General features: G+C 39.2%; 1 protein-coding gene across 1 annotated transcript in view; it reads right to left on the bottom strand.

Annotated features, from left to right (window-relative positions):
• The window catches only part of wdfy3 (WD repeat and FYVE domain containing 3), a 287,240-nt gene that overhangs the window by 134,858 nt on the left and 126,930 nt on the right, over positions 1-25,452 (bottom strand). The window contains exons 16-22 of the mRNA XM_055664858.1: positions 24,531-24,555; positions 24,214-24,428; positions 22,662-22,774; positions 16,811-17,036; positions 15,007-15,110; positions 7,456-7,674; positions 1,046-1,227 (exon numbers count right to left, since the gene is read on the bottom strand). Of these exons, the coding sequence (XP_055520833.1) occupies positions 1,046-1,227; positions 7,456-7,674; positions 15,007-15,110; positions 16,811-17,036; positions 22,662-22,774; positions 24,214-24,428; positions 24,531-24,555 (1,084 nt within the window). The remainder of the gene's footprint in view (positions 1-1,045; positions 1,228-7,455; positions 7,675-15,006; positions 15,111-16,810; positions 17,037-22,661; positions 22,775-24,213; positions 24,429-24,530; positions 24,556-25,452) is intronic.

Below are 25,452 nucleotides of genomic sequence, written 5' to 3'. Positions count from 1 at the left end.
ATAAAACCAAATCTTGCACATCATTTTGCGAATACATGATCTGTTAAGATTAAGGATTAGTGAAAGAACATCGTAGTCACTGTTGATTGCAGTCAGTTCACTTGAAAAGTAATGTTGACATTCAAAAATTTGCAGGAAAAGACAGTTACAACAGTTTCATCGCAGATTCAAAGAGCATAAGTGAAATGAAAGGATTGTATACAATTAAAACAACACTTAATGAAACAAACTGCACAAATGGATCATCACTTTATCAAAGCCTAAAATGTTCTTGTTAAAATGGAATAATTGCATTAATAGACTGTCAAGCTGGAGATCATATAAATATGATTGTCTAAATATTATGTTTCATACCAAAAACGCTTTTTTAAAACAAATGAATCAAAATTCCAGCCCACCACCCGACAGCTCAAATCTTTATTTAATCATGATATTGCTTGCCCCTCTTAGTTTTCATTTGAATCGACATTAGCCAAAAAAGTAATAATTTTTGGCTAGAGTACCAAAAGTCTGTAATTTGATTACTTCAACTGTTCAAGTCTACAATAACATCATAGGTTCTGGGGTCTCAGATGAGCCATTTTTTTCCTATACACTTGTCATTAGATAATTGTATGGGACGTGGAACTACCACCTTATCTAAATTAGCTTCTAAAAACACAAGTTCTTCTGGGAATTAACATTCACTGGTTAACCAATTGGCTTACTTGATTTTGATTAGATAACGGATATTATTTCTTCACAGGAATGAACTATTTCCCACAGGGCAAAGAGCGAAGTCATAGACTATGAATAATCATTATATAAAACAGCCTAGTTGCGGAAATCCTCAAATTACAATTCTTGAGCAACACAAGGGCCTAATTTGAGCTATGATGAAACATTGGCTTAATTAGATTTAGTATAAAAACTACTGAACATATGATATCATTTAAAAAAGAAAGGACCATCAAGAAAAATAATTTGATTGAAAATGACAAACTATTTTAAATTAGTTTTACAATTTCAGAGTATTTTATTTGAACTCTTTCTCAGGACATCATACCTTAACTGTGTTAACATGTTGACCGTCCAGGTATAAAGTAGCATTGCTGTTCTTCAACATGCCTTTACTCATCACAAGCACTAGGTGATGCCACTGTCCCTCATTAATTAGTTCACCGCAGCGAAATCGAGCACAGCAAGGAAGAATCTCATAAAAGGATGACTCCTCACTGAAGTCATCAACTAAAACAAAGAGGAAATGCAATTCAGCATGTTTCACAGGATGACATCACTCAGATTGCTCTGAACAAACCAACTTAATACTCCACCAGCACCATGCAGCTTAGAATCAGAGGGTCAGGTTTCTTCACACAAAGGGTGGTGGGTATATGGAGCTAGTCACCGAGGTGGTGGTAGAGGCATGTTTACAAAATATTTGGACATATACATGGATAGGAAAGGTTTTGAGGGATGTGGAGACAAAGACAAGCAAATGGGATTAGCAATTTGTTGGCATGAAAAAGTTGAGCGAAAGGGCATAACTTTATGAATTTTTTTCCAAACACATTTTCAAACTCAATAATATAATCTTGAAAAATTGCTTAAATGTATTGCAAATATTCACTTGCTTGAATGTATACCTACCTTCAAAGTAATAAATTACCTCTCCATAAACTAGTGATCAGACATACACTAAGAGCAAGTGCGTGGATTATTAGAAACAATGATCAAAACCTTAAAGACGTAGTCCCAAATAGAAACAAAGGATAGTACCATTTAAGACCCTGCAATGATTTAAAATAATATTCTAGCACATCATACCACTGGAAATCCAAATCTCTGCCAGAGAATCTAATACATTTGAGTGTAAATCAATGCCTACCACTTTTAAAAACAAATGTGTTTGGTCGCCTCTCAGCAGATGCCCAGTTGGTGTTTACAATTAAATAAGGTATTTTTATTGAGCAATCAAGAGGGAAATACATTTTAAAACATTAATATTCTAATGAATTACAAGTACTGTTTTGCTAAAAAAAAAAAAGGACAAATGAATTGCAAAAACAAGCATCTTATTTTTGTACGTCTTCCACAGGTCACAACAGTTGCTGTGAAACTGCTCGTAGTCTGAACAGTTCACAAGGCAGAAATGCAGCTGTGAACAGTTCCTACGTGACAGAAGATGGGTGCAGCCCCACGGCACCCGACCATCCAACCCGCAAACGCTCATTCCTCTGTGCGTGCTGTAGATATCAGGTGTTCATAAGCTAGGGAGGACCTGTATGTATTTACTACATGTTAATATCACAATTGCCACTGTTGTTACATTATTAATGAATGCAGTCTCAGAGCACTCTTCGATTTGACCTTCTTCCTTTATTCTTCCAACTGAAGAAACCAGGATCATCCAATCACTAGTCATTCCCATGGCAACTATTTTTTGAAATCACCAATGCTCTAAGATTATATTATGCTTGTATGTCCTAGAATATGGCAAAAACAGAGAAATAAGTACCCCCTGCTTTTATTAGTTTTCACAATAATGAAGAGATTTGGTGTCTTTCTGCAGATAAGGAAATCAGCTGATAAAATCAAATCAGACCAGGTGTATAAGAAGAACATTTAAATGACACTTAATGCTCCTAAAGGACCCCTCGGGGGGTCCTTGTTTATCAGTGAATGAAAGTAAGCATGCAGGTACAGCAGGCAGTGAATGAAGAAAGTGAATGGCATGTTGGCCTTTATAACAAGAGGAGTTTAGTATAGGAGCAAAGAGTTGAGTATAGGAGATAAGAAGTAATTCTACAGTTGTACAGGGCCCTAATGAGACCACACCTGGAGTATTGTGTGCAGTTTTGGTCTCCAAATTTGTGGAAGGACATTCTTGCTATTGACAGAGTGCAGCGTAGGTTCACAAGGTTAATTCCCGGGATGACGGGACTGTCATATACTGAGAGAATGGAGCGGCTGCGCTTGTATACTCTGGAATTTAGAAGGATGAGAGGGTATCTTATTGAAACTTATTGAAAGATTATTGAAAGATTATTAAGGGTTTGGACACATTAGAGGCAGGAAACATGTTCCCGATGTTGGGGGCGTCCAGAACCAGGAACCACAGTTTAAGAATAAGAGGTAAGCCGTTTAGAACGGAGATGAGGAAACACTTTTTCACACAGAGAGTTGTGAGTCTGTGGAATTCTCTGCTTCAGAGGGAGGAGTAGGCCGGTACTCTGGAAACTTTCAAGAGAGAGCTAGATAGGGCTCTTGAAGATAGCGGAGTCAGGGGATATGGGGAGAAGGCAGGAACAGGGTATTGATTGTGGATGATCAGCCATGATCACATTGAATGGCGCTGCTGGCTCGAAGGGCCGAATGGCTTACTCCTGCACAAATTGTCTATTGCCTAATAGAAAGGAGTTTAGTAGTTCAAATAATTATCGTAAATCTGAGATCGATTTTTGTTAGCCAAACTTATAAAAGGAAATTGTACCAAAGTAGATGAATAGTGTCAAATTACCGATCAGTTGCAATTTCACTGAAGGATAAATTCAGAGGGTTGAGAGACTTGTGCTAGCACATAATGAGAAAATAACAATCACAATAGTAGCAAATGTCAGGAAAATTCTGCTACTGCATGAACATGGCTAACCTGAAACAAGTATACAGGTGCACAACCTTTTATCCGAAAGCCTTGGGACCAAACACTTCTCAGATTTCGGAATTTTTCGGATTTCCGAATGGAAGATTTTTAGTGTAGATTAGGTAGGTAGCGCGAGCGGCTTGAAAAGTCTGGAGCGGCTGCCTCCTCCCCGGAGACCGGGGAATCATTGTAAATCATTGCTTAAATGTTAGTCAGTTAGTTTGGAGGGATTTTATGTGGTGGGGGGGGTGAAGGGGGAAACTTTAATTCTTAGTCCCCTACCTGGTCGGAGAGGCAGGGATCGGGCAATGCCTTACCGGGTTGCCGTGCAGTAAGCTCCAGAGCGCTGTGGCCGCCGACTCCCAACATCGCGGAGCTGGGGGCGTCCGGCGCCGGTTGGAGCTCCGACCCCGGCGAACTCTACCCCTGGCTGCGCGGCGCTCCAAATCCAGCGCCGCCCGCGGCTGGACGCCCGCAGCCACAGCTCCACGATGTTGGGAGTCGGCGGCGTCGCAGCGCTTGGATACCAGCGGGGAGCGGGCAATCCCTTACCGGGTTGCCGTGCGGTAAGCTCTGGAGCGCTGTGGCCGCCGACACACATCGCGGAGCTGGGGCTGTGGGCGTCCGGCCGCGGGCAGCGGTGGATTTGGAGCGCCGCGCAGGGGTAGGGGTAGTGTTGCCGTGGTCGGAGCTACAACCGGCGCCGCGCGCGGCCGGACGCCCGCAGCCCCCAGCTCCGCGATATTGGGAGTCGGCGGCCACAGCGCTCCGGAGCTTACTGCACGGCGACCCGGTAAGGCATTGCCCGCTCCCCACCGTTCCGACCAGGTAGGGGACTATGAATTAAAGTTTACCCCTTCCCCCCCCCCCCCCCCCCCCTCACATAAAAGCCCTCCAAACTAACTGACTAACATTTAAGCAATGATTTACAGATGCCCAAGTGTCTCTAGAGGCAGCTGCTACAGTAGTACAGACCTGGGTTGACCGTGGGTCGTTTCAGGTCAAGTTTGGCGCCAAAGGCGAGCTTTGGTGTGCAGACGACATCCTGGAAAAAATGTCCGGTTTTCGGAGCTTTTCGGTTTCCGGAACTCCGGATAAAAGGTTGTGCACCTGTGCTACTAAATATGAACTTCTTTATTCTAATATTGAACTCAGCTAAATGCAATGGAAGTCCGATAAATATAATAGCAATATTCAAAATAAAATGTGGCTACCAAGAGAAAAGTAAATAAGACTTTTTTGGGGTTAATTAATTTTTCTTTTTTGCAGGTGTGCACATGTTTATAAATTGCTTCTTTTATTTTTTTAATTTTTAATTATTTTAAACATCTTAATTTATTTTGTTTTAAAAAAACAGAATCCAAATGATTTTGAAATGTTGTGAAGACAGCTTGTGAGTCTGAATCCTGAGAGGCTCAGTACTCCCTGACATCTGTGAGCCAACTATCCAGCAGAAAATTGGGTCAGGATCATACTGGAAGAAACAGTGCAACTACGGGCAAATAACTAGTCACCTCAGGGCAGAGAAAGATCTGCCTGAACATCAGAAATCTGGCAGCAATTTTTGGAACATAGACGCATATTTAATACACAACGCCCAACATTGCCATATTATTCCCTCTTTGCACCCTACTGCAGCAACATTTGAAATAAGCAAAGCCATAAACCTCAATCAGTCTCTCGTGTTTCAACAGATGAGAAATTGCCCTCAAAATACAAATTTTATGTGTAAAGTGTTATTCCTCATAATTATTATGTTTCATACTTAAACTATATGTTAAAATCTATGCATTTGATATGTCATTGTAATCACTGCTTCTGCCAACCAGTAAAAAAAATTAAAAGCTGGAGCTTTTTGACTTCTTAGTTGCCTGCGAGAAACCTTCTCAACCTTTTTTAAGGATCAATGTGCTGCTTGCACATCCCCTCAAGCTAATGCTTGACAGTTGCAACATCGGAAAAGCCAAAATCTGTGCCAGAAATCTCTAGATTTGTAAGGGCAGTATTCAAGGTCAATGACACACACTACTCTTGTCGGGGCACTGCCACAAAGTCTTGGCCGCAGAATGATGTAAAGCACAGAAGGTGGCCAATTAGCCCATCAACCTACGCTGGTTCTTCGATGGAATTATCCAATTAGTACCATTCTTGTGCTCCTTCTCCAAAGGCTACACAAACAATAACCCTTTTATTAAAGGCACACAAAATTGCTGGAGAAACTCAGCGGGTGCAGCAGCATCTATGGAGCGACGAAAATAGGTGACGTTTTGGGCCAAAACCCTTCTTCAGTCTGAAGAAGCGTTTCGGCCCGAAACGTCGCCTATTTTCTTCGCTCCATAGATGCTGCTGCACCCGCTGAGTTTCTCCAGCAATTTTGTGTACCTTCGATCTTCCAGCATCTGCAGTTCCTTCTTGAACCCTTTTATTAATGCTCTTTCAAAAGTTACCGTTGGGCTTGGTTCTGTATCCAAAGAGATAGCACCATCCAGACTTTAACATCTGCCAAAATTCATCCTTGCCTGTCTGTTGTCAATTAGATTAAACTGTTATCCTTTGGTTATTGCCACTTCTAATAATATTTAAGCGTTCAAACTTTATTAAAATGTGTAATATAAAATGTATAATAAATGCTCTTTCAAACCTCACTGTTCTTAGGTTCTTCATTCTCTCCACATAACTGAAATCCTGCATCCTTGATATTATTCTAATAAATCTCCTCTAATCATCCTTAATGTCTTAAACACTCAGGTCCAAAACTGCACTCTCCGTTGCTAAACATTGAGATGTCAATTCTGTTGACTACACATTTTCAATTCAAGCAATTGCTGAACGAGATGTCCTGCACCTCCAACTGTATTCTATTAAACCTTGGGGTGGAAGATTGCAACCTTCACGTGGTCCGCCCTGTATCAACTAATGCAATCAACTCGACGTGCACAAACGGAAGATCAAATAGAACAAGTTGTCCAACAACTTTAGGCTGTGCACGCCACACGAAAGAAGATTAAACCTTGTCCACAAACCTTCAGCGTTTCATTCTGAGTACAATTGTTGCTGGAGATTTTTTAAATTATATTTATAATAATAAATGAAATATTGAAACTTCCTTATTTAGACCCTGTTCCTATTCAGCATTATTTTACATGACAGGATATTAGATACACAACTGCATGGAGAGAAGGATTGGTTAATAAAAAGAAATACAATATTTTTAATGTGGTTATTTATGAGATTGTACACGGCCAACTGAAGAGGCCTGCGTTATGTGCAATACATGTTAAAGACTTTGATGAAGGTACTTTGGATAATATGCCTGTTATTAATAATTAAGAAAGGCAGTTTATAAACACAATTTTTTTTTTAAGTAAGAAATGAGTAAATATTGGAATCAAGAGGAACATTTGTGTGCTGATATATGAACCACAATAACTATCAGATGGTGGAAAATGATGTATTGGCTTTTATTGCAAGGAATTCATCAGTAAGGAAGACCTGCCACAATTATATAGGATATCACTCCAGGTCAGAGTCTCAGCATTTGGTTTCTATACCCAAGGATGGAGATATTTGCCATGGATCCAGTGCAGTATAGATTGAGAGCATTAAAGCGGGATGCCAAGAAATGTTCATTAAGCAGAGATTGAATAAGTTTGGTTGAGAATGAAAAGATATTACTTTTCTTAATGTTACAGAGACATAGTTTATGTAGATAATGCCTCACAAAATATAGTTTTGGAATATTCTAAAAAAATGCATATTTATTTTGAAAAACCTTAATATTTAATCTGTTACTATCCAAACACGTTTAAGCAACACATTTAACCCCAACTCACCATAGTTTTGCAGCAACTCTTCCTTGGTAGAAACAAATAGGGACTTGTCTTTCCCAGAAAGGATTACAGCAAGGCAAATGTAATGCTGCTCAGATGAATTTGATCTCCGCACTAGGGTAAGAAGCTTAACAGAATGATTGGTCAGAGGGTTACTGAACCTCTCAATGCAAAACCAGGTTGAATAAGTAAGTCCAGATGGTGGTGGAAAGAATCGTTCACCTGAAAAAGAGTGTTTTACTTTTATTCATGTATAAAGAGAAAGACAGCACATATATTTTTTTCACTTCTCATTGGTTTATTATTCAATCAATTAAATTAAAACTAAATCACATATTCTGTTTTTCCTTCCTTCCATAGTACATCACCTTACACTTCTGTGTTAAACTACATTTGTCTATCCACTTTACCAGGCAATCTTTCTCCTCCATAAATCTGTTGCCATCCTTCTTATTACAAGTGTAAAACAAATCCGACTTGCTGCTTCACACATGCAATGCAACTTGCATTATCATAATCATTTACAACTATAAAAGAAATTTTGACTTCCAAGCCTTACTTATATTGATACACAGACACTGCTAAAATACTTATGTAATTTCGCAAAAACAATATCTTGGAAATCCCATGACAGCAGTTCCTAAGACGAACCAAGACGAAGAAGAATCTCTGCCTGTCACCTTCTACCAACAAAGATTCTATTATAAATCTGGGTGATGAGCTTATTTAAATAATGGAGACAAGCACTAACAAAGATTTATCGAAGGTACTCAGCATTCAATGCATGTAGAGATGGAGTCATTTTGTTCTATTCAGAAAGGGAGCATGTTGTGCCAGAAATAATCCAAAAAACATCAAAAAACAAATTAAATGTTATGAAGCTACCGTGGGGAGCTTTGCAAAGGTAAATTATCTTTGAAGGATCGATTACAGATGCCTCTGCCCTGTTAGATTTTCCAGAAAGTCCACAATAGTGCCACTGCTGCTCTCAGCAAATTCAGATCTTACTTCGACAACTGGAATACTTATGCTGGGATTTCTGTGTGTCCGGGGATGCTGATTTTCTATTAGAAGGAAATCTTGAAAAGATACAGTGCTTATCGCTGCATATTTAGAATCTCATTAAGCAAGCAATGTTTTTTAAAAGATGAACCAAATATGAATCCTTTGCTATAATTTCACCCATGTTAAATAAAATATTAGTTTAGCCGCAGAAAATAATAGAAAATATCAATAACTTTTCATGATGCATGCCGCTTTTTTAGTAGTTTAGAAAACTACACAATTTGGTGTTTAGGCTTCAGTATTGCTAACTGGTGTGGAAAATGAATGAAATGCTCAAGTTAAAGCAACAAAATGAGCAATGGCTAGCAGAATGAGAAATAGTGGAAACATTCCTATGTTCAAGGATCTTTTCTAAGAGGGCACCAGAGATAACTCAAAGATGTACTCAAAGATCTACTCACTCAATCCTTACATGTGTATTTCCTCCATAAACAAAATCCATATGGTAATCAGAAATGCAGAGATTGATGTTTCGCAACCCATGACACCCCCCCCCCCCTCCTCCTCCCCCTCCACCATCCTCCACACCTCTCAATGCAAGGATAATACAGCCTGTTATAATAATCAAAATGCAATCTAATAATTCAGCACAAATGCAATGCATTTTTTCTTGGACTCGGTATCTGAACTTGCTAAACCCTTTTAAAACAAGTTTTCTTTGAACAATGGATGATGCATATAACTTTGCATGTGTTTTATTTACATGGACCCTGGGGGATTATATCATAAACCTCTTAAATTGCTTTTGTCCAACTATTTAACATTTTTTCTTCATTGCCATTTCCTTGGGATTGAAGATGATTCAATTGTGCAGGTTTAGCAGCAGCTGATGAGGCTAATGTAGAACTCGCAGACTCTGCTGCACGGTAACAAAAGATGCCTGACTAAAAAGGCTGGTGGTAGTTCGTGTTCCATTCATTATTTACGACACATGCCTGTGTGCCGCCGATGTAGGGACTCCATTTTAAGCAGTCATGAGCAAAGGCTCCCAATAGTCAGTGGGGTGGTTGCATTTTTTCACCATTGTTTTGAGGTCAGCCTTGAACCTTTTCCTTGCGATCTGGTAATCTCTTCCTGTAACAGGCCTCCAAATAGAATGATTGTTTCAAGAGTCTGGTGTCAAGCATGATAATGATGTGGCTTGCCCAAAAGAGGCAAATGAGTGCAGCACCATCCTCAATGCTTGGGATGTTGGCCTGGAAGAGGAAGTATGCTTATCCTTCCAGTGGATTTTGTGTATATTGCAGTAATTGCATTGGTTGGATCTCTCCAGTGCCCTGTGGTACGTGAAGTAGTGAATCTCAGAATCATAAATCCAATAGGAGTCATGGCTGCCCCAATGGACCATGAAGTTTAATCCCAGTTTTAATAATGTTCTTCAAATGTCCTTTTCCTCAGGTAGCCAAAGGATGTACTGGTTCATGGTAAATTATAGTGTTTCGCATCATTAATGTCTATCTGCAATGAGAGCTCATTCTCTAAATTATGGACCTTATCAAAGGTCTTGCTATGGACCCTCATTCTCAGAGGCCGCATTGCAAAGCAGAGGCAGGTGAAGAGACGACCTTTGTTTCGTAAATGTTGAGTACTCTTGTATGCTACGGAGAATATGACAACTCTGATTTGGCACTCAGTGCCCAAACACGCAGAAACAAAAATAGTTGTCTATATGCCATTGCTCAATGCTTGAAATCACAGTTTGTGATTGCTCTTGGATGGAGACAAGCAATGTTGAACAATTTCCCATTAGATCAATTCCACTCCAGGGGAAAACATGGTTGGTGGTGAGGTGTAATATTATGGTGAAAACATTTGAGACATATTTCAGAGCAATGGTGTAGTCTTGCTAGACACTGATTATACAGAGATTGGCTCTGTTAGGAATTTATTACAAACATAGCTTTCATACCATTGCTCCTTGGATGAAGATATAGACGCAAAATGTGCAGATGATACAAAAATAGGTGAACACAACATAAAATGACCAATGACCTGGTAAATGAAATACATTGTGAATGTAAAATTTTTACCTTGGCAGAAAATATTAGAAAAAGGAAACACATTATCTGAATGGTGTAAGATTGCATAACTCTGAGGTGTAGGTCATCCACACATTCATCTCCTCCCGCCTAGATTACTGCAACTCCCATTACACAGGCATCAGCCAATCTTCCCTGTCCCGCCTGCAACTGGTCCAAAACGCCCCAGCGAGACTCCTGACGGGCACCCGAAAAAGGGACCACATCACCCCGATCCTGGCCTCTCTCCACTGGCTTCCTGTGCGGTTCCGTATAAACTTCAAGATACTCCTCCATGTCTACAAAGCCCTCAATGGGCTTGCCCCCACCTACATAAAGTCTTCTCACCCACCACTCCACCTCCAGGCCCCTCAGATCGGCCGACTTGGGGTTGCTGAATATCCCACGGTCTAGGCATAAGCTCAGGGGCGACCGCGCCTTTGCGGTTGCAGCCCCTAGACTGTGGAACAGCATCCCCTTTCCCATCAGAACTGCCCCCTCCATCGACTCTTTTAAGTCAAGACTAAAGACTTATCTATACTCCCAAGCCTTTCCTGACGTCCTCTGAGTGAGGGCTACATGTATGTAGTCTGTTTTGTTGTGCTATTCTTATAACAAATGTAAAGCACTTTGGCCAACGAGAGTTGTTTTTTAAATGTGCTATATAAATAAATGTGACTTGACTTGACTAGAAGGATGTGGGTGTTCTGGTACATGATTCATGAAAGGGCAGTATCAGATACTACAAGTAAATAAGAAAGCTAACTGAACGTGTAGGAAAGAACTGCAGATGCTGGTTTAAATCAAAGGCAAGTACAAAATGCAGGAGTAATTCAGCTGGAAAGGCAGAATCTCTGGAGAGAAGGAATGGGTGACGTTTCGGGTCTGAAGAAGGGTCTCGAACGGTCTCTCCAGAGATGCTGCCTGTCACGCTGAGTTACTTGAGCATTTTACGTCTACCTTCCTTTAAAGCTAACTGAATGTTGTCCTGGTTAGTTTAATTTGGCATTATTTTTGGTGCAGACATTCTGGGCTGAAACGCCTATTCCTGTGCTGTGCTGTTCAGTGTTCAATGGACATAATTATGTTGCCGCTGAGGTCTCCAGGGACATCCATTTTTTTTCCCCAGACGTGGGAGGTTTGGTTACGTTTATTTTAAATGAAGTTCCTCCATGCCATTTTTTGATTACTTCAACAGCAAATACCATCTGCTCCCAAGACCCTGTTGTTTTCAGTTACCATATGGCCATTTCAGCTACTTGTCTGTTAGCTGTGGCAATAAAGCAGATCTGATTACGCTGCTATGGGATGAATTCAAAAGTGACTATGTCAAATAATAGGTATGTTACAAAACTTACATTCAGCGGCGCTGCAGTTCTCTCACTGGCCGTGCACGCGACTTTAACGCCTTGGGGAGGGGGGGGGATTAAAATGCCGTTTTCTCCTGCCTGTCCGAGATATATTTTCTCGGTGCTACTACCTGATGCTGAAAAATCGTTTTGACTGCCATTCTCGGAAGTTTAAAAAATAAAACGTTGGCCAATTTAATCGCTGGAGTAAAATAAAAATCGACTTTTAACTCCGTTAACGCCGACAAAGGGACGGATCTCACATAGGGGAGAAAACATAACGTGAGTCGTGTATTTTACATATAAACTTGCTTCTTAGGATTACTTTAATCAAAATTTCATCAGCGAAAATGTGATTAAGGCCCCATACGAACCGGCAGTGTTTTTCCTGCCGATATGGGGTTTAAATTCACCGTAACCGCAACGTTCCAAACGATCGCGTTCCACAAAATTTCACTCGCAAGATGATTTAAATGGCCATTAATTTACGGGAATTAAACATTAAATTCCTTCCATTTGGCCTATAAATTCATGACAGCGAGATTTAAAAATCATGTTATATTGTGAATTCTTGCGTGAATGTTATTTGGACACTTAGGCTATTTAAAAATGTTAACCTTTTCTTAAGAAATGGATTGATGTTTAGATCTAGTAATTGAATTTTGTAATTAGCTACAATTAGGTAACCAACTAATTATATGCTTTAATTTCAGGTCATCCAAATAAGATTGTTTCATATTTGTTTCAGAATGCTTCAATCTATACTAACTAAAAATGTCATTCAGTTCTCTTAATTTTTAAGAAAGTTATGGGCTTTTGACTGTCCTCGATCACAGCTTTTGAGTTAGGTCAATGGAAAAGCAATAGGGAACAAGATGCTAATTTCCGAGTATGAAAATGGCCATAACCTTTTTAATACTGAAGATAAGAAAGTGAATTAGGTGTCAAATTAAACTTCTTTTTATGCTTTATCTGATGGGGTAAATTGCAGACTTGATTTTTTAAATCTCAAAATGTTGTAACATTGCTACAAATAACTGCAGTCAAGGAAATCTTCAAAGGATTATTTTCCAACACGGAAGACAGCCTCCGATCTTGAGGTTTAAAACCCTGAAACCAGTATCAAAATACCTCTAACATTTGGTCAGGTGGGTGCTGAGAGTGTCAGAGAATGTGGAAAGGTTGAAATCAGGGATTGGGAATAGAACATGGATTGGACCAGTAATTCATTGCTCGAGCAGGGCTGAGAATGTAGGTAGGTGAGTGACCACCGGTCTATCCATGTGTGCAGAGTGTGGTTAAAACTGGACTGCTCTGGGAGTGAAGGGGGCCAGACCCCAAGAATGGGCATTGAGAAGAGAGGGTGGAAAATGTAATGGATGAATGATAGAGGTCTGAGGAAGGATGAATTGAGGGACAAGTTTGTGTGCATGTATGCTTTTGAGTATGTGGAATGGGAGAAGAGCGATATGTGAAATAATTGCCTGAGGGGTTAAAAGTGGTGTTGGTGGGAGGTAGGATTAAAGTACATAATTGAGATAGGGGTTCTATGCCTCAGCCTGTGCGTGTCTGTGTGCATATGTGTGCACATCTGTGTATTTGTGAGTGTGTGCAAAGGTAATCAGGTAAAAATGCATATACAGGTGCACAACCTTTTATCCGAAAGCCTTGGGACCAGACACTTGTCGGATTTCGGACATTTTCGGATTTCAGAATGGAAGATTTTTAGCGTAGATTAGGTAGGTAGCGCGGGCGGCTTGAAAAGTCTGGAGCAGCTGCCTCCTCCCCGGAGACCGGGAGAATCATTGCATAAATGTTAGTCAGTTAGTTTGGAGGGATTTTATGTGGTGGTGGTGGTGTAGGGGTGAAGGGGGAAACTTTAATTCTTAGTCCCCTACCTACCTGGTCGGCGACTCCCAACCTCGCGGAGCTGGGGGCTCCGTCCGGCCGCGGGCGGCGCCGGTTGTAGCTCCGACCCCGGCAACTCTACCCCTGACTGCGAGGCGCTCCAAATCCAGCGCGGCCCGCGGCCGGACGTCGCAGCGTTGGGATACCAGCGGGGAGCGGGCAATGCCTTACCGGGTCGCCGTGCGGCAAGCTCCGGAGCGCTGTGGCCGCCTTCTTCCAACATTCGCGGAGCGTCGCTGGATTTGGAGCCGCGGAGCTGGGGGCTCCGTCCGGCCGCGGGCGGCGCCGGTTGGAGCTCCGACCCCGGCAACTCTACCCCTGACTGCGCGGCTCCAAATCCAGCGACGCTCCGCGAATATTGGGTCGGCGGCCACAGCGCTCCGGAGCTTGCCGCACGGCGACCCGGTAAGGCATTGACCGCACCCAGCGCTGCGACGCCGCCGACTCCCGACATTCACGGAGCTGGGGTGTCCGGCCGCGGGCCGCGCTGGATTTGGAGCGCCTCGCAGCCAGGGGTAGAGTTGCCGGGGTCGGAGCTACAACCGGCGCCGCCCGCTGCCCCACCGGCCACAGCGCTGCGGAGCTTACTGCACAGCGACCCGGTAAGGCATTGACCGCTCCCCGCCTCTCCGACCAGGTAGGGGACTAAGAATTAAAGTTTACCCCTTCACCCCCCTTCACATAAAAGCCCTCCAAACTAACTGACTAACATTTAAGCAATGATTTACAGATGTTTAAGCGTCTCCCGGTCTCCAGGGAGGAGGCAGCCGCTACAGTAGTACAGACCTGGGTTGACCGTGGGTCGTTTTGGGTCAGGTTTGGCGCCAAACGCGAGCTTTGGTGCGCAGACGACACCTGGAAAAAATGGCCGGTTTTCGGAGCTTTTCGGTTTCTGGAACACCGGATAAAAGGTTGTGCACCTGTACAAGCAAGTGCTGAAAAGCATCTATGTATGTGTTCATATTTATGAGCATTTAAATGCTTCCCAATTACTTTGGTCCCCTTTCCCTTGCATCAAGCCTCACTGTTAAATTGGTGTAAAAATAGCTACCTCATGCTAAAAGGGATCACATACAAGCAACCTCCACTGGTCAGAGCCCTCATGTATAGCCCCAAATCCACGAGGCCCGAATACAAAAGCTTCATTATCAGCATCACTGCCCTGTGCGGAAGCCACTATTTAAGCACAAATGTTGTGTGCAATTTTATTTTACCTGCACCAAGTCCACTTGTAACAGCTCCGTCGTTTATTCCTCCTGTTGCAGTCGGAGCATGGATGGGGGCATTATGAGGAGCCAAACTGGGCAAAAACAGACAGCTGACAAGAGAAAAATCGAGCCCTCATAACTACAATGGTAGCAAAAACAATGAAAACTGCAACACAGTTTCAACTAATAAAGATACACCTGTATTATAAATGAAAATAATTGATTGACAGGAAATATAGGACTTCAATGAATGCAAAATGTAGTTTTGCTTTAAAGTTCCCCGATGTCGGGGGAGTCCAGAACCAGGGACAACAGTTTAAAAATAAGGGGTAAGCTATTTAGAACAGCGATGAGGAAACATTTTTTCCCCACAGAGCGTTGAGAGTCTGTGGAATCCTCAGAGGGCGGTGGAGGCTGGTTCTCTGGAAACTTTCAAGAGAGAGCTAGATAGGGCTCTTAAAGATAGTGGAGTCAGGGGATATGGGGAGAAGGCAGGAACAGGGTATTGATTGTGGATGATCAGCAATGATCACATTGAATGGCAGTGCTGGCTTGAAGGATTAAATGGCCTACTCCTCGTCTATTGTCTATTGTCTAAATGACAGTTGAATCCCAAGCAGATTAAAAGCTAATTGTCCAGTGACCGAGAGTCCTCAATTTTGTTTTCAAGTAATGGGTTATAAATTAAATTGTAATTTTTTATTCTAAATTCAACTTATCATTTAACAAAACCATACTAGATTCTGACCAGCCATTTGACATGGTTATATTGGATTGCACAATCCATTAATACTTCATGTGTAGAAAAGAATTGCAGATGCTGGTTTAAATCAAAGGTAGACATAGAAAACATAGAAAATAGGTGCAGGAGTAGGCCATTCGGCCCTTCGAGCCTGCACCGCCATTCAAATGATCATGGCTGATCATCCAACTCAGTATCCTGTACCTGCTTTCTCTCCATACCCCCTGATCCCTTTAGCCACAAGGACCACATCTAACTCCCTCTTAAATATAGACAATGAACTGGCCTCAACTACATTCTGTGGCAGAGAATTCCAGAGATTCACCACTCTGTGTAAAAAGTTTTTTCCTCATCTCAGTCCCCTTTATCCTTAAACTGTGATCCCCTGTTCTGGACTTCCCCAACATTGGGAACAATCTTCCTGCATCTAGCCTGTCCAACCCCATAAGAATTTTGTAAGTTTCTATAAGATCCCCCCCTCAATCTTCTAAATTCTAGCGAGTACAAGCCGAGTCTATCCAGTCTTTCTTCATATAAGAAAGATTGGATAAACTCGGCTTGTACTTGCTAGACACAAAATGCTGGAGTAACTCGGCGGGACAGGGAGCATCTCTGGAGAATGTGATCTTCCATTTATACCTTCCATTTATACTTCATGCAGAGCTCCGTGCTATGAATTCTACCAACTGATTGGCATACAAATAACAAAGTCTCACTGTAGTTTAGTGTTTCTATTTAATGACAGTATCATTAAACTGCACATGAATATTATACATATACTAAAGCATCTACAGTGGTATTAGAATTGATGAGTTTACTCTAAACCTATCAGCACTGAACTGAAAAATAATTTTGTGAGATATTTGCAAATTAATTAGTTATGCACAAATTTAGCAATGGGCAGCAGGGAAATAAACTACATCACATTTCTCATCATTAAATTTAGATTAATTCAACATATCTAATAATTTTATCCTTTTTACTTTAAGCTTCCAGTTATTTTTACTAATCTTTAATAAAGTGAAAAACCTTTTATTTTTCAAGATTAGAAATCCACCTGACACTCACCCAAAGCCTTCCAGATTTGTATCAAACTCCACAAATGCTGGAGTGACTGATGAACCATGAAGTCTAATATCATGTGGTGTTGTCATGGAGACCAAGCATTTCACCCTGGTCAGAGGCACGGTGCTTCCTTCTGCCGCTTTGAGCAAGCTTTTGCTAATCTTGTAGTGACTGTTGTCTTCATTCAAGGTGAATACATTATCAGGACCATACCCATCCATTACGTTCCCTAGGGGGTGAGAATAGTTAAATCAGTTGACAATAAATGCAGGAAGCAAGGTAAAGGACACTTGAATATAAAAACACAATATAAAAATGTATATTTTTTTCCATTGAAGCTGTTTAAACATCTTGTGATTTCTCTTAATATTGCACATATAACTGCAGAACGATTAGAACTGTCATGGCATTAAAAATAAGATACAGATGGGGAAGCACTTTAACAAACAGGATCATAGATAATGTACTCATCAAGAAACATGTCGGAAAACACATTCACTGGCCTAAAAAACACTCCAAATTAACGTTAAAGTGGCTTAATATTTTAAAAATCAGCCCAATATTATTCAGCCTCTACAATCTACTCTGGCAGCTCAGTCCATGTACCCAACAGTGTGTGGTAAAATCTGCCCCTCAGATTCCCTTTATCTGTGAATGTCTATCCATGTTGCTCATAATTTTTTATTTTTTTTTAAATAATGATTTTTATTAGACTGTATCACATTATAAATTTTAACTCATAAGCATATTATAGTAAAAAAACCCTGCATTCTATATCAGTTTTACATGTTGACACAATAATTCAATTGTTGGATTACTTCTGCTTCTAATAGTTTTTTTTACAGTATGGTTGATGGTAAAAGAGAGAGAGCTTTAAAATGTAGAAAGGTATCAATGGACTGGTCATTTGTGACAAAAGAAACTAAATCTAAAGAAGTGTGAGGTAATTTATTTGAGGATGGCTCATACGGCAAGGGAGTATACAATAAACAGCATTACAGTGGGAAATGCAGAGGAACAAATTGAACTAGAAATGCATGCCTACAGATCAAGGCACTTTAGGTGCACAAAAAGCACACAAGATGTTATCCGTTGCTGGGCAGGGACTGTATACTAAGTTGGGAAAACACATGTTAGGTCATCATAAGACAACTATGTGCGGTTCTGGTCACACCACAGAGTAGATGTAAGAGCAACAGTGTCACTACTGAGATAATTTACGACTGCAGATGTGTTTTACTATATCTTGAAGATACTGGGGTTTTCACTGGGGGGGAAATTTAGATGCAGGGAGATTTACTGATGTATACAAAATTGGTGTGTATAGAAATTATATGATGGTGTGTACAGAAACCATTTGCATCTCTTAACAGGAAACAGAAGATTTATTAAAGAAGTAGAAATGTTCAGATTCAGAGGGATTCATAGTAATATAACACTGAAACAGGCCATTTGGTCCAATTTGTCTATGTCGACCATGATTATCTTATAATCCAATTTGCTTGCATTTGGCCCATATCCCGCTAAATCATTCCTATCCTATGTCTTTTAAATATTGTTACTGTACCTGCCTCTACAATCTACTCTGGCAGCTCATTCCATGCACCCAACAGTGTGTGGTAAAATCTGCCCCTCAGATTCCCTTTATCTGTGAATGTCTATCCATGTTGCTCATAATTTTTTATTTTTTTTTAAATAATATTTTTATTAGAAGTAGACATATTATAAAACATAGTTACATATTATAGAAAAAAAAAATTCATATACATCAGTCATACATTATTATTTTTCAATTGTCGATTACTTCTGCTTCTAGTGTTTTTTTTATATAGAAAAAGAGAGAAAGAGAGAATAAAGAGTTACAAATATCAAAAAAAAAAAGGTGGAATGGATTACTTATAATACGTCATTGGAGATAGGTTCGTAGATTATAAAGTATGACTTTTCATCTAATCCTGAGTTCAAGTTTCAGTTGGGTTTTCGTGCTGGACCAATCTATCCTGTCAGATAATTGATGAATGGAGCCCATATTTTATCAAAAAGTTCTTGTTTGTCCATTAAGACAATAGGGTCTCTGACATTTCCACAATCCACATTTTAATTGTGGGGGTTGTAGGGCCTTTCCAAAATTGTAATATTAATTTTTTCCCGGTTATTATACTGTAGTCGAGGACATTTCTTTGGCTTGTTGTGAGTGTTAAGCTTTGCTCTGATATTCCAAGTATTATTAATTTTGAGTTTGGATCCAGTTTTGTATTAATAACTTCTGAAATTATTTCAAAAATATCAGTCCAGAAATGTTTAATTTTTATACAATTTGCAAACGTATGTGTTAAATTAGCATCTAGATGTAGACATTTATCACAAATAGGAGAGATTTGTGGGAAGATTCTATTTAGTTTTATTTTAGAGTAGTGTAATCTATGTAAGACTTTAACTTTTATTAAAGCATGTCTGGTATTTAACGAACATTGATGTATATGTTGTAAACCTTCGTCCCACAAATCTTTCGTTATAGGATAACCTAATTCATTTTCCCATGTGTGTCTATATGGTTCCATCGGTGGTACCTCGTTGTTTAGGAGGGCGTTATAAATATAAGCTATTAATTTTTCAGTGTTAGGATGCTTATTCAAACATTCATCAAGGATTTCTGGTTCCCTAGTCCTGTAGACTTGTGTGTTAGATTTAACATAATCTCTAATTTGTAGATATCTGAAGAAATTATTTGAGTGCAGTCCATGATTCTGTTGTAACTCTTGAAATGAAAGAAAAGTGCCTTTCCCATAAAGATGTCCAATCTTTTTAATTACATAATTTTTCCAATGTGTGAAACCCTTATCCAAAAAGGATGGCTTGAATAAAGGATTATTTACAATGGGAAGGCATAGTGGTATATTATTCAGTTTTAAAACTTTTTTTAATTGTTTCCAAATTCGTATTCCACTATGTATTATGGGGTTTTCCTTATAGGTTTTTTTGTGCAGTTTTGTGGTAGCAAATATGATCGGACCAATTTCAAAAAGTAAAACAGTCTTCCTTTTCCATCCTTAACCAATCTGGTTGTTGATCCATTTCTTCCAGCCAGAAATTCATGTTTTTATATGGATGCCCATCCTTGTCTACAACCTTTAGAAAGCCAAACCTCCATTTATCTTTGACTAACATAAATGTTTTTTACTTATTCTAGCTGATTCTTAGAGTATAACAACTTTAACAATGTACAGTACTTCTTTTTGGAAAAAAAATTTTTTAGGATATATATCGGGATTAAATTGAAATAGGTACAGTAGTTACCTGTAAAATCATTTTTAGAGCATCTTCTACAAAGCATTGCTGGGAATGTTTTCAGTATTGAATTTCTTGTGTAGTTTATTCAGTAAGGGTGGAAAATTTAGTTTAAATAAAGAGGTATATGTATTAATTTCATAGATTCCTAAGTATTTAAATTTATCTTTGACTATTTTAAAAGGAGATTGTTGTAATGTATGTAAATTGAGTTTTGTTATTGGCATGATTTCACTTTTATTCCAATTAATATGATCCTGGGTCTGACAAATTCCTTATCCGTTTTAATAGATTATGATTGTAGATTTCTGTTGCGTGTAATATATTTTAGTAGTGTCTCATCTGCGTATAAGAAATTTTATCAAATTTCTTTTTTATAAAATCCGTATATTTAGACCATCAGGACATGCTTTCTTAAGTTTTGATTGCAAGAGAAATTTAATTGACTCTTCGATGTCTTTTTCGTAATTTCTCTTCGATATCACCTATCGTAATTTCAGCACCTCTCTCTCTTTCTGATCTAAACCCGCAAGCTTACATTTCTGTAGAAATGTTTCCATTCCTGCTGATTGTTCTGTCATTTTAGATGAGTGCAATTTTTGATAGTATTGTAAAAATCTATCATTAATATCTATAGGCAGTGTTAATGTTTCTCCCTTGTCTGATCTAATTTTGTAAATTGTTTTTTCCCCGTCCAGTTTACGAAGTTGTCGCGCAAATAGTTTTTGTGGTTTATCACCAAATTCAAAATGTAATTGTTTTGTATGTTGATAAAGTTTGATAACTTGGTCTGAGTATATCTTGTTCAATTTATATTTCAGTACTGCAATTTTATTGTGTTTTATCATGGATGGTGCTGCTGCATTTTCTATGTCTAATTGCCTTATTTCCATTTCCAATTTCTGTTGTTTGGCCCTATTCTCTTTGTTAAGAAATGATTGAGAAGAGATTAATACTCCTCGCACAAATGCTTTAAATGCTCATAATTTTATAACCCTCAATCTACTTTACTCCAGTGTAAATGGTACCTATTCAACCTCTCGTAATCTGACAAGCAATTTTCTATTATCAACAAGAGAATTTGTATTTAATTTGCTATCTCACCCTGGATACTATCTATTCTAAACTTCTGGACTAGTCTGCAATGCAAAATATTGTCAAAGGAACTGTTAAAGTCCATGTACACAATGTCCATCATCCTGCCTCATTTTTCTTTATTACTTCCTCAAAAGACAGTCAAATTTATGAGACACAATCTCTCACGAACAAATCCATGCCGGCCATCACTAATCAGTCCTTGCATTTTCAAATTGACGATGGAATTGATCTCCTTCATTGATTTCCATAATTTTCTTGGATTCAATGATCAGGCACCAGGGATTTATCTCCTCCTTCTTACTTTTGATATTCTCTTCCCTGCTCACTAACTTCCACATCCGTTTCTGTGAACAATATAGGCTACAAGTATTAATTTATGACCTTGTCCAAACAGATTACCATACTGATCCTTAAGCCCCTGTCCCACTTAGGAAACCTGAACGGAAACCTCTGGAGACTTTGCGCCCCACCCAAGGTTTCCGTGCGGTTCCCGGAGGTTGCAGGTGGTTGCAGGTAGTGGAAGCAGGTAGGGAGACTGACAAAAACCTCCGGGAACCGCACGGAAACCTTGGGTGGGGCACAAAGTCTCCAGAGGTTTCCGTTCAGGTTTCCTAAGTGGGACAGGGACATTAAGATAACCTACCATCTCTCTAGTTAGCCTTTTGTTCTTCTCCTTTACCTTCTTAACCAGGGATATCTCATGTCCCCCTTATTCCCTCTTAATTTCCTTCTTAAGTGTGCTCCAACAATCCTCAGACTCTCCAAGCAAGTTGTCTGATTCCAGCTGTCTATACCTGACATGTGCCTCCTCCTTTATCCCAAGCAGAGTCTCAATACCGCTGGTCATCCAGGGTACCCTTAATCGAGCAGCTTCGCATTTCATTCCAACAGGTACATGCTGGTCCTAAACTCTTCCTATTTCACTTTTAAAAGCCGACTAGTTTTAAGTTTATTACTGTCACATGTACCGACACTACTTACCAGACATCCCTTTACCTGCTAATCAACCTCTCCCGATCTTGCTTTGCAAGCTCCTGTCTATAGTCATCAAAAGTAGCCTTGCTCCTATTTTTTGATAATTATATTTAGAGGTTTACAGGATTTTTCTTTATCCAGCAGATGATAGGGGTCTGGAACACATTCCTTAAGTGAGTGGTAGAGGGAGAAATGTTCCTGTCTTTATTAAATAAGACAGAATAGAACACAAATGATTTGCAATATTTTTTTGGGAAAACAAATCTATTACCCATATGGTTTTGTTCCAGTACATGTGGTTGTCTTTTAAAGTCCTCAGAGCAATTGCTGAAAGGCATTTAAATGTGCCACACACATCTCACGAACAATTTGTTTTGAAAATTGCCATATTTCAAATATATTACTGAATAAATCTGAAATCTATGAAGTTCCACATAAACCAGAGAAAAACGAGAAAAGAGATTTTACAATGTATATATACCTTACAGCATACCTCTCATATCTGCTTCACAACTTAAAGAACTTGGCTTGTGCACCCTGTACACACTAATCATTTTCTTATCCCAGGCCCCACAATTCAATGGGTTACCAAGGCGGAGAAACTCCCTGAAAACAATCAATACAAATATATTCAATATCATGAGAAAGAAACAGTAAACACTTAAAGGTTTCAGTTAATTCAAATGGTTTCTCATCTCTTCATTGAGTAGAAAAAGTTATTGGAGATTGTTTTTACTTACAAATGACCCTGCCTATGCAAACTTTTTAAATGCTTTTACATTGAGGCCATTACTGTAATTCAGAAATAAAGTTGAATTAAGAAAATAGGAGGGAATATACTTTCACCAATATCTGAAAAATTGAATTTATGATAACGGAGTGGCTGGTGAAGTATCTAAGTGTAGGAACGGTAAATTTAACATAAGCAAACATGAAGCAAACTTAAATTCTTTCAAAAAGAATGATGCCACATTCTTTCATGTTCATGATAGCCTTCACAATCAACAATGTCGTTTCTGGGAATAATGCTAGTCAACTACCAAGTACCAAGTCTACACATTCTTAATTTAAATATTAAAATAACTACATATATCCTTAAAGAAAATTTCAGTTTATCTGATTAAAAACAATGCAAATGCAGGACAAATATATCTAAAAATATCTACAAATATCACTGTGGAAGAAGTAACACATTACAAAAATCAGATTATTTATCAGTTAAGGTACTACTAGCAATGTGCCTTCTTCCTCCAACAACAGTATGGCATTGCGAGTCCATGATCTTTGTTGTTAATTCACTATGCGGACTGTAGAAAAAGGGGTTGGAGGAGCACCGCCACTATGGAAAGTTTATTTTTGGTCCTATCTTACATTTCTAGTGGTGAAAGACTGGGGTACGGGGCAGTGCTAAGTTGAATTGAACTACATTTTACAGTGTCTCTGCAATTAATATCAATGACGATGTCAGGGAATTGATGGCTATTTTCATTGATTTGTAAGTCCTGCTCATTAGTTTGTTGCATTAGCAGTGGGTTTGATAGAGTTGGAAGATGCTGGGGGTTATAAGGGAAGTTGTTTACCTTTCAGGCAAGGTATATTTAGCCTCTGATGTTGGAACAATGAAGCTGTAGGCAATGTGCTACGAATTAAAGCCCATTGCTAAGCTGCAAATATCATATCCGAAGGTATACATTGGTCGAGAAACAGTTTACAAGGTCAAATTGTACTTTTAAAACAATATTTTGACTAATTCACAATGGATATAAAATACTTAATAAGCTTAGATTAATTTGCGTTTTTTTATATGCAGTATTCTTACCCAAGGACGAAGGTAGACACAAAATGTTGGAGTAACTCAGCAGGACAGGCAACATCTCTGAAGAGAAGGAATGGGTGACATTTCGGGTCGAGACCCTTCTTCAGACTGAAGCTGCCTGTCCCGCTGAGGTTCTCCAGAGATGCTGCCTGTCCCGCTGAGTTACTCCAGCATTTTGTGTCTACCTCGATTTAAACCAGCATCTGCAGTTCTTTCCCACACATCTTACCTAAGGACCATTGGTTCTAATGACTGCGAAGCTAATCGCTCGAACATCCTTTGAAGTGGGGGGTGTAGAGGATGGTCTTCATCAGACAGAGCAGAACTGCATCTTTGCAAAAGCCGTGCATGAAGTCCTGCATCACACATCACCTGCTGATTTCTCTCCGAGTGGATAAGTGACTGCAAACTATTAGCCACCGCAAACTGAAGGGCTAATGCATGCTAAGAAAGACAGGAAAGAGATTTTTAAATAGTTTGCAAATCATCCAAACTGAGCTCCTTTTTGCCATAGACCAAGCACGATCAAACTACTAGAGGATTTACAGCTGTTAAATGCAAATTATAAAACCTAAAAAGAGAATATCACAATCAATATCCCGTACAGATATGATTAGAAATTTTACCCAGTAAAGATATGGTATGGTCCACTTTTAAAATATCTTTTTCCTTATAATATGATCTTTGCAAACACTGGAATATTTCTCAACAATAGAACCATTTTCCTATTGTTTAAAATAATTACAATTCTTACAAATTACAACAATTACAAATCACCACATGACATTTTACCGACATCTGACATTCGGAAGTACATTCACCATCTTCTATTGGCTTTTATTAAATTTTGGCTGTTCTACAATGTATACGCTTAGCATCATTTTTAAAAATATATATATGTTACAGTGTAGTGGCAGTTAATTTTAAAATGTTCTTAAATTTGTCAAAATGTCTGTTTGAACCTTTCTGCTTTGGGCTCAAAGGCAACAAAATAATTCAATCTAAACAAAGCAGGATATGTATTAAGAGTTTTATTTAGAAGAAAATATCACTACCAAAACTGGGACAACTCATTTGTACACTGATGTTAAATTATGCTTTGTTATGTAATTTAGACTTTGTCAGCAGTGCTATCATTTGGATCTTTCAAAAAGAATGATGCCACATTCTTTCATGTTCATGATAGCCTTCACAATCAACAATGTTGTTTCTGGGAATAATGCTAGTCAACTACCAAGTACCAAGTCTACACATTCTTAATTTAAATATTAAAATAACTACATATATCCATAAAGAAAATTTCAGTTTATCTGATTAAAAACAATGCAAATGCAGGACAAATATATCTAAAAATATCTACAAATATCACTGTGGAAGAAGTAACACATTACAAAAAGCAGATTATTTATCAGTCAAGGTACTACTAGCAATGTGCCTTCTTCCTCCAACAACAGTAGGGCATTGCGAG

This window comes from Leucoraja erinacea, chromosome 1 (assembly GCF_028641065.1).
Source record: "Leucoraja erinacea ecotype New England chromosome 1, Leri_hhj_1, whole genome shotgun sequence".
NCBI lineage: Eukaryota > Metazoa > Chordata > Chondrichthyes > Rajiformes > Rajidae > Leucoraja > Leucoraja erinaceus.
Note: the sequence above shows the minus strand (reverse complement) of the source record. Positions and strands in the feature narration are given on the sequence as shown.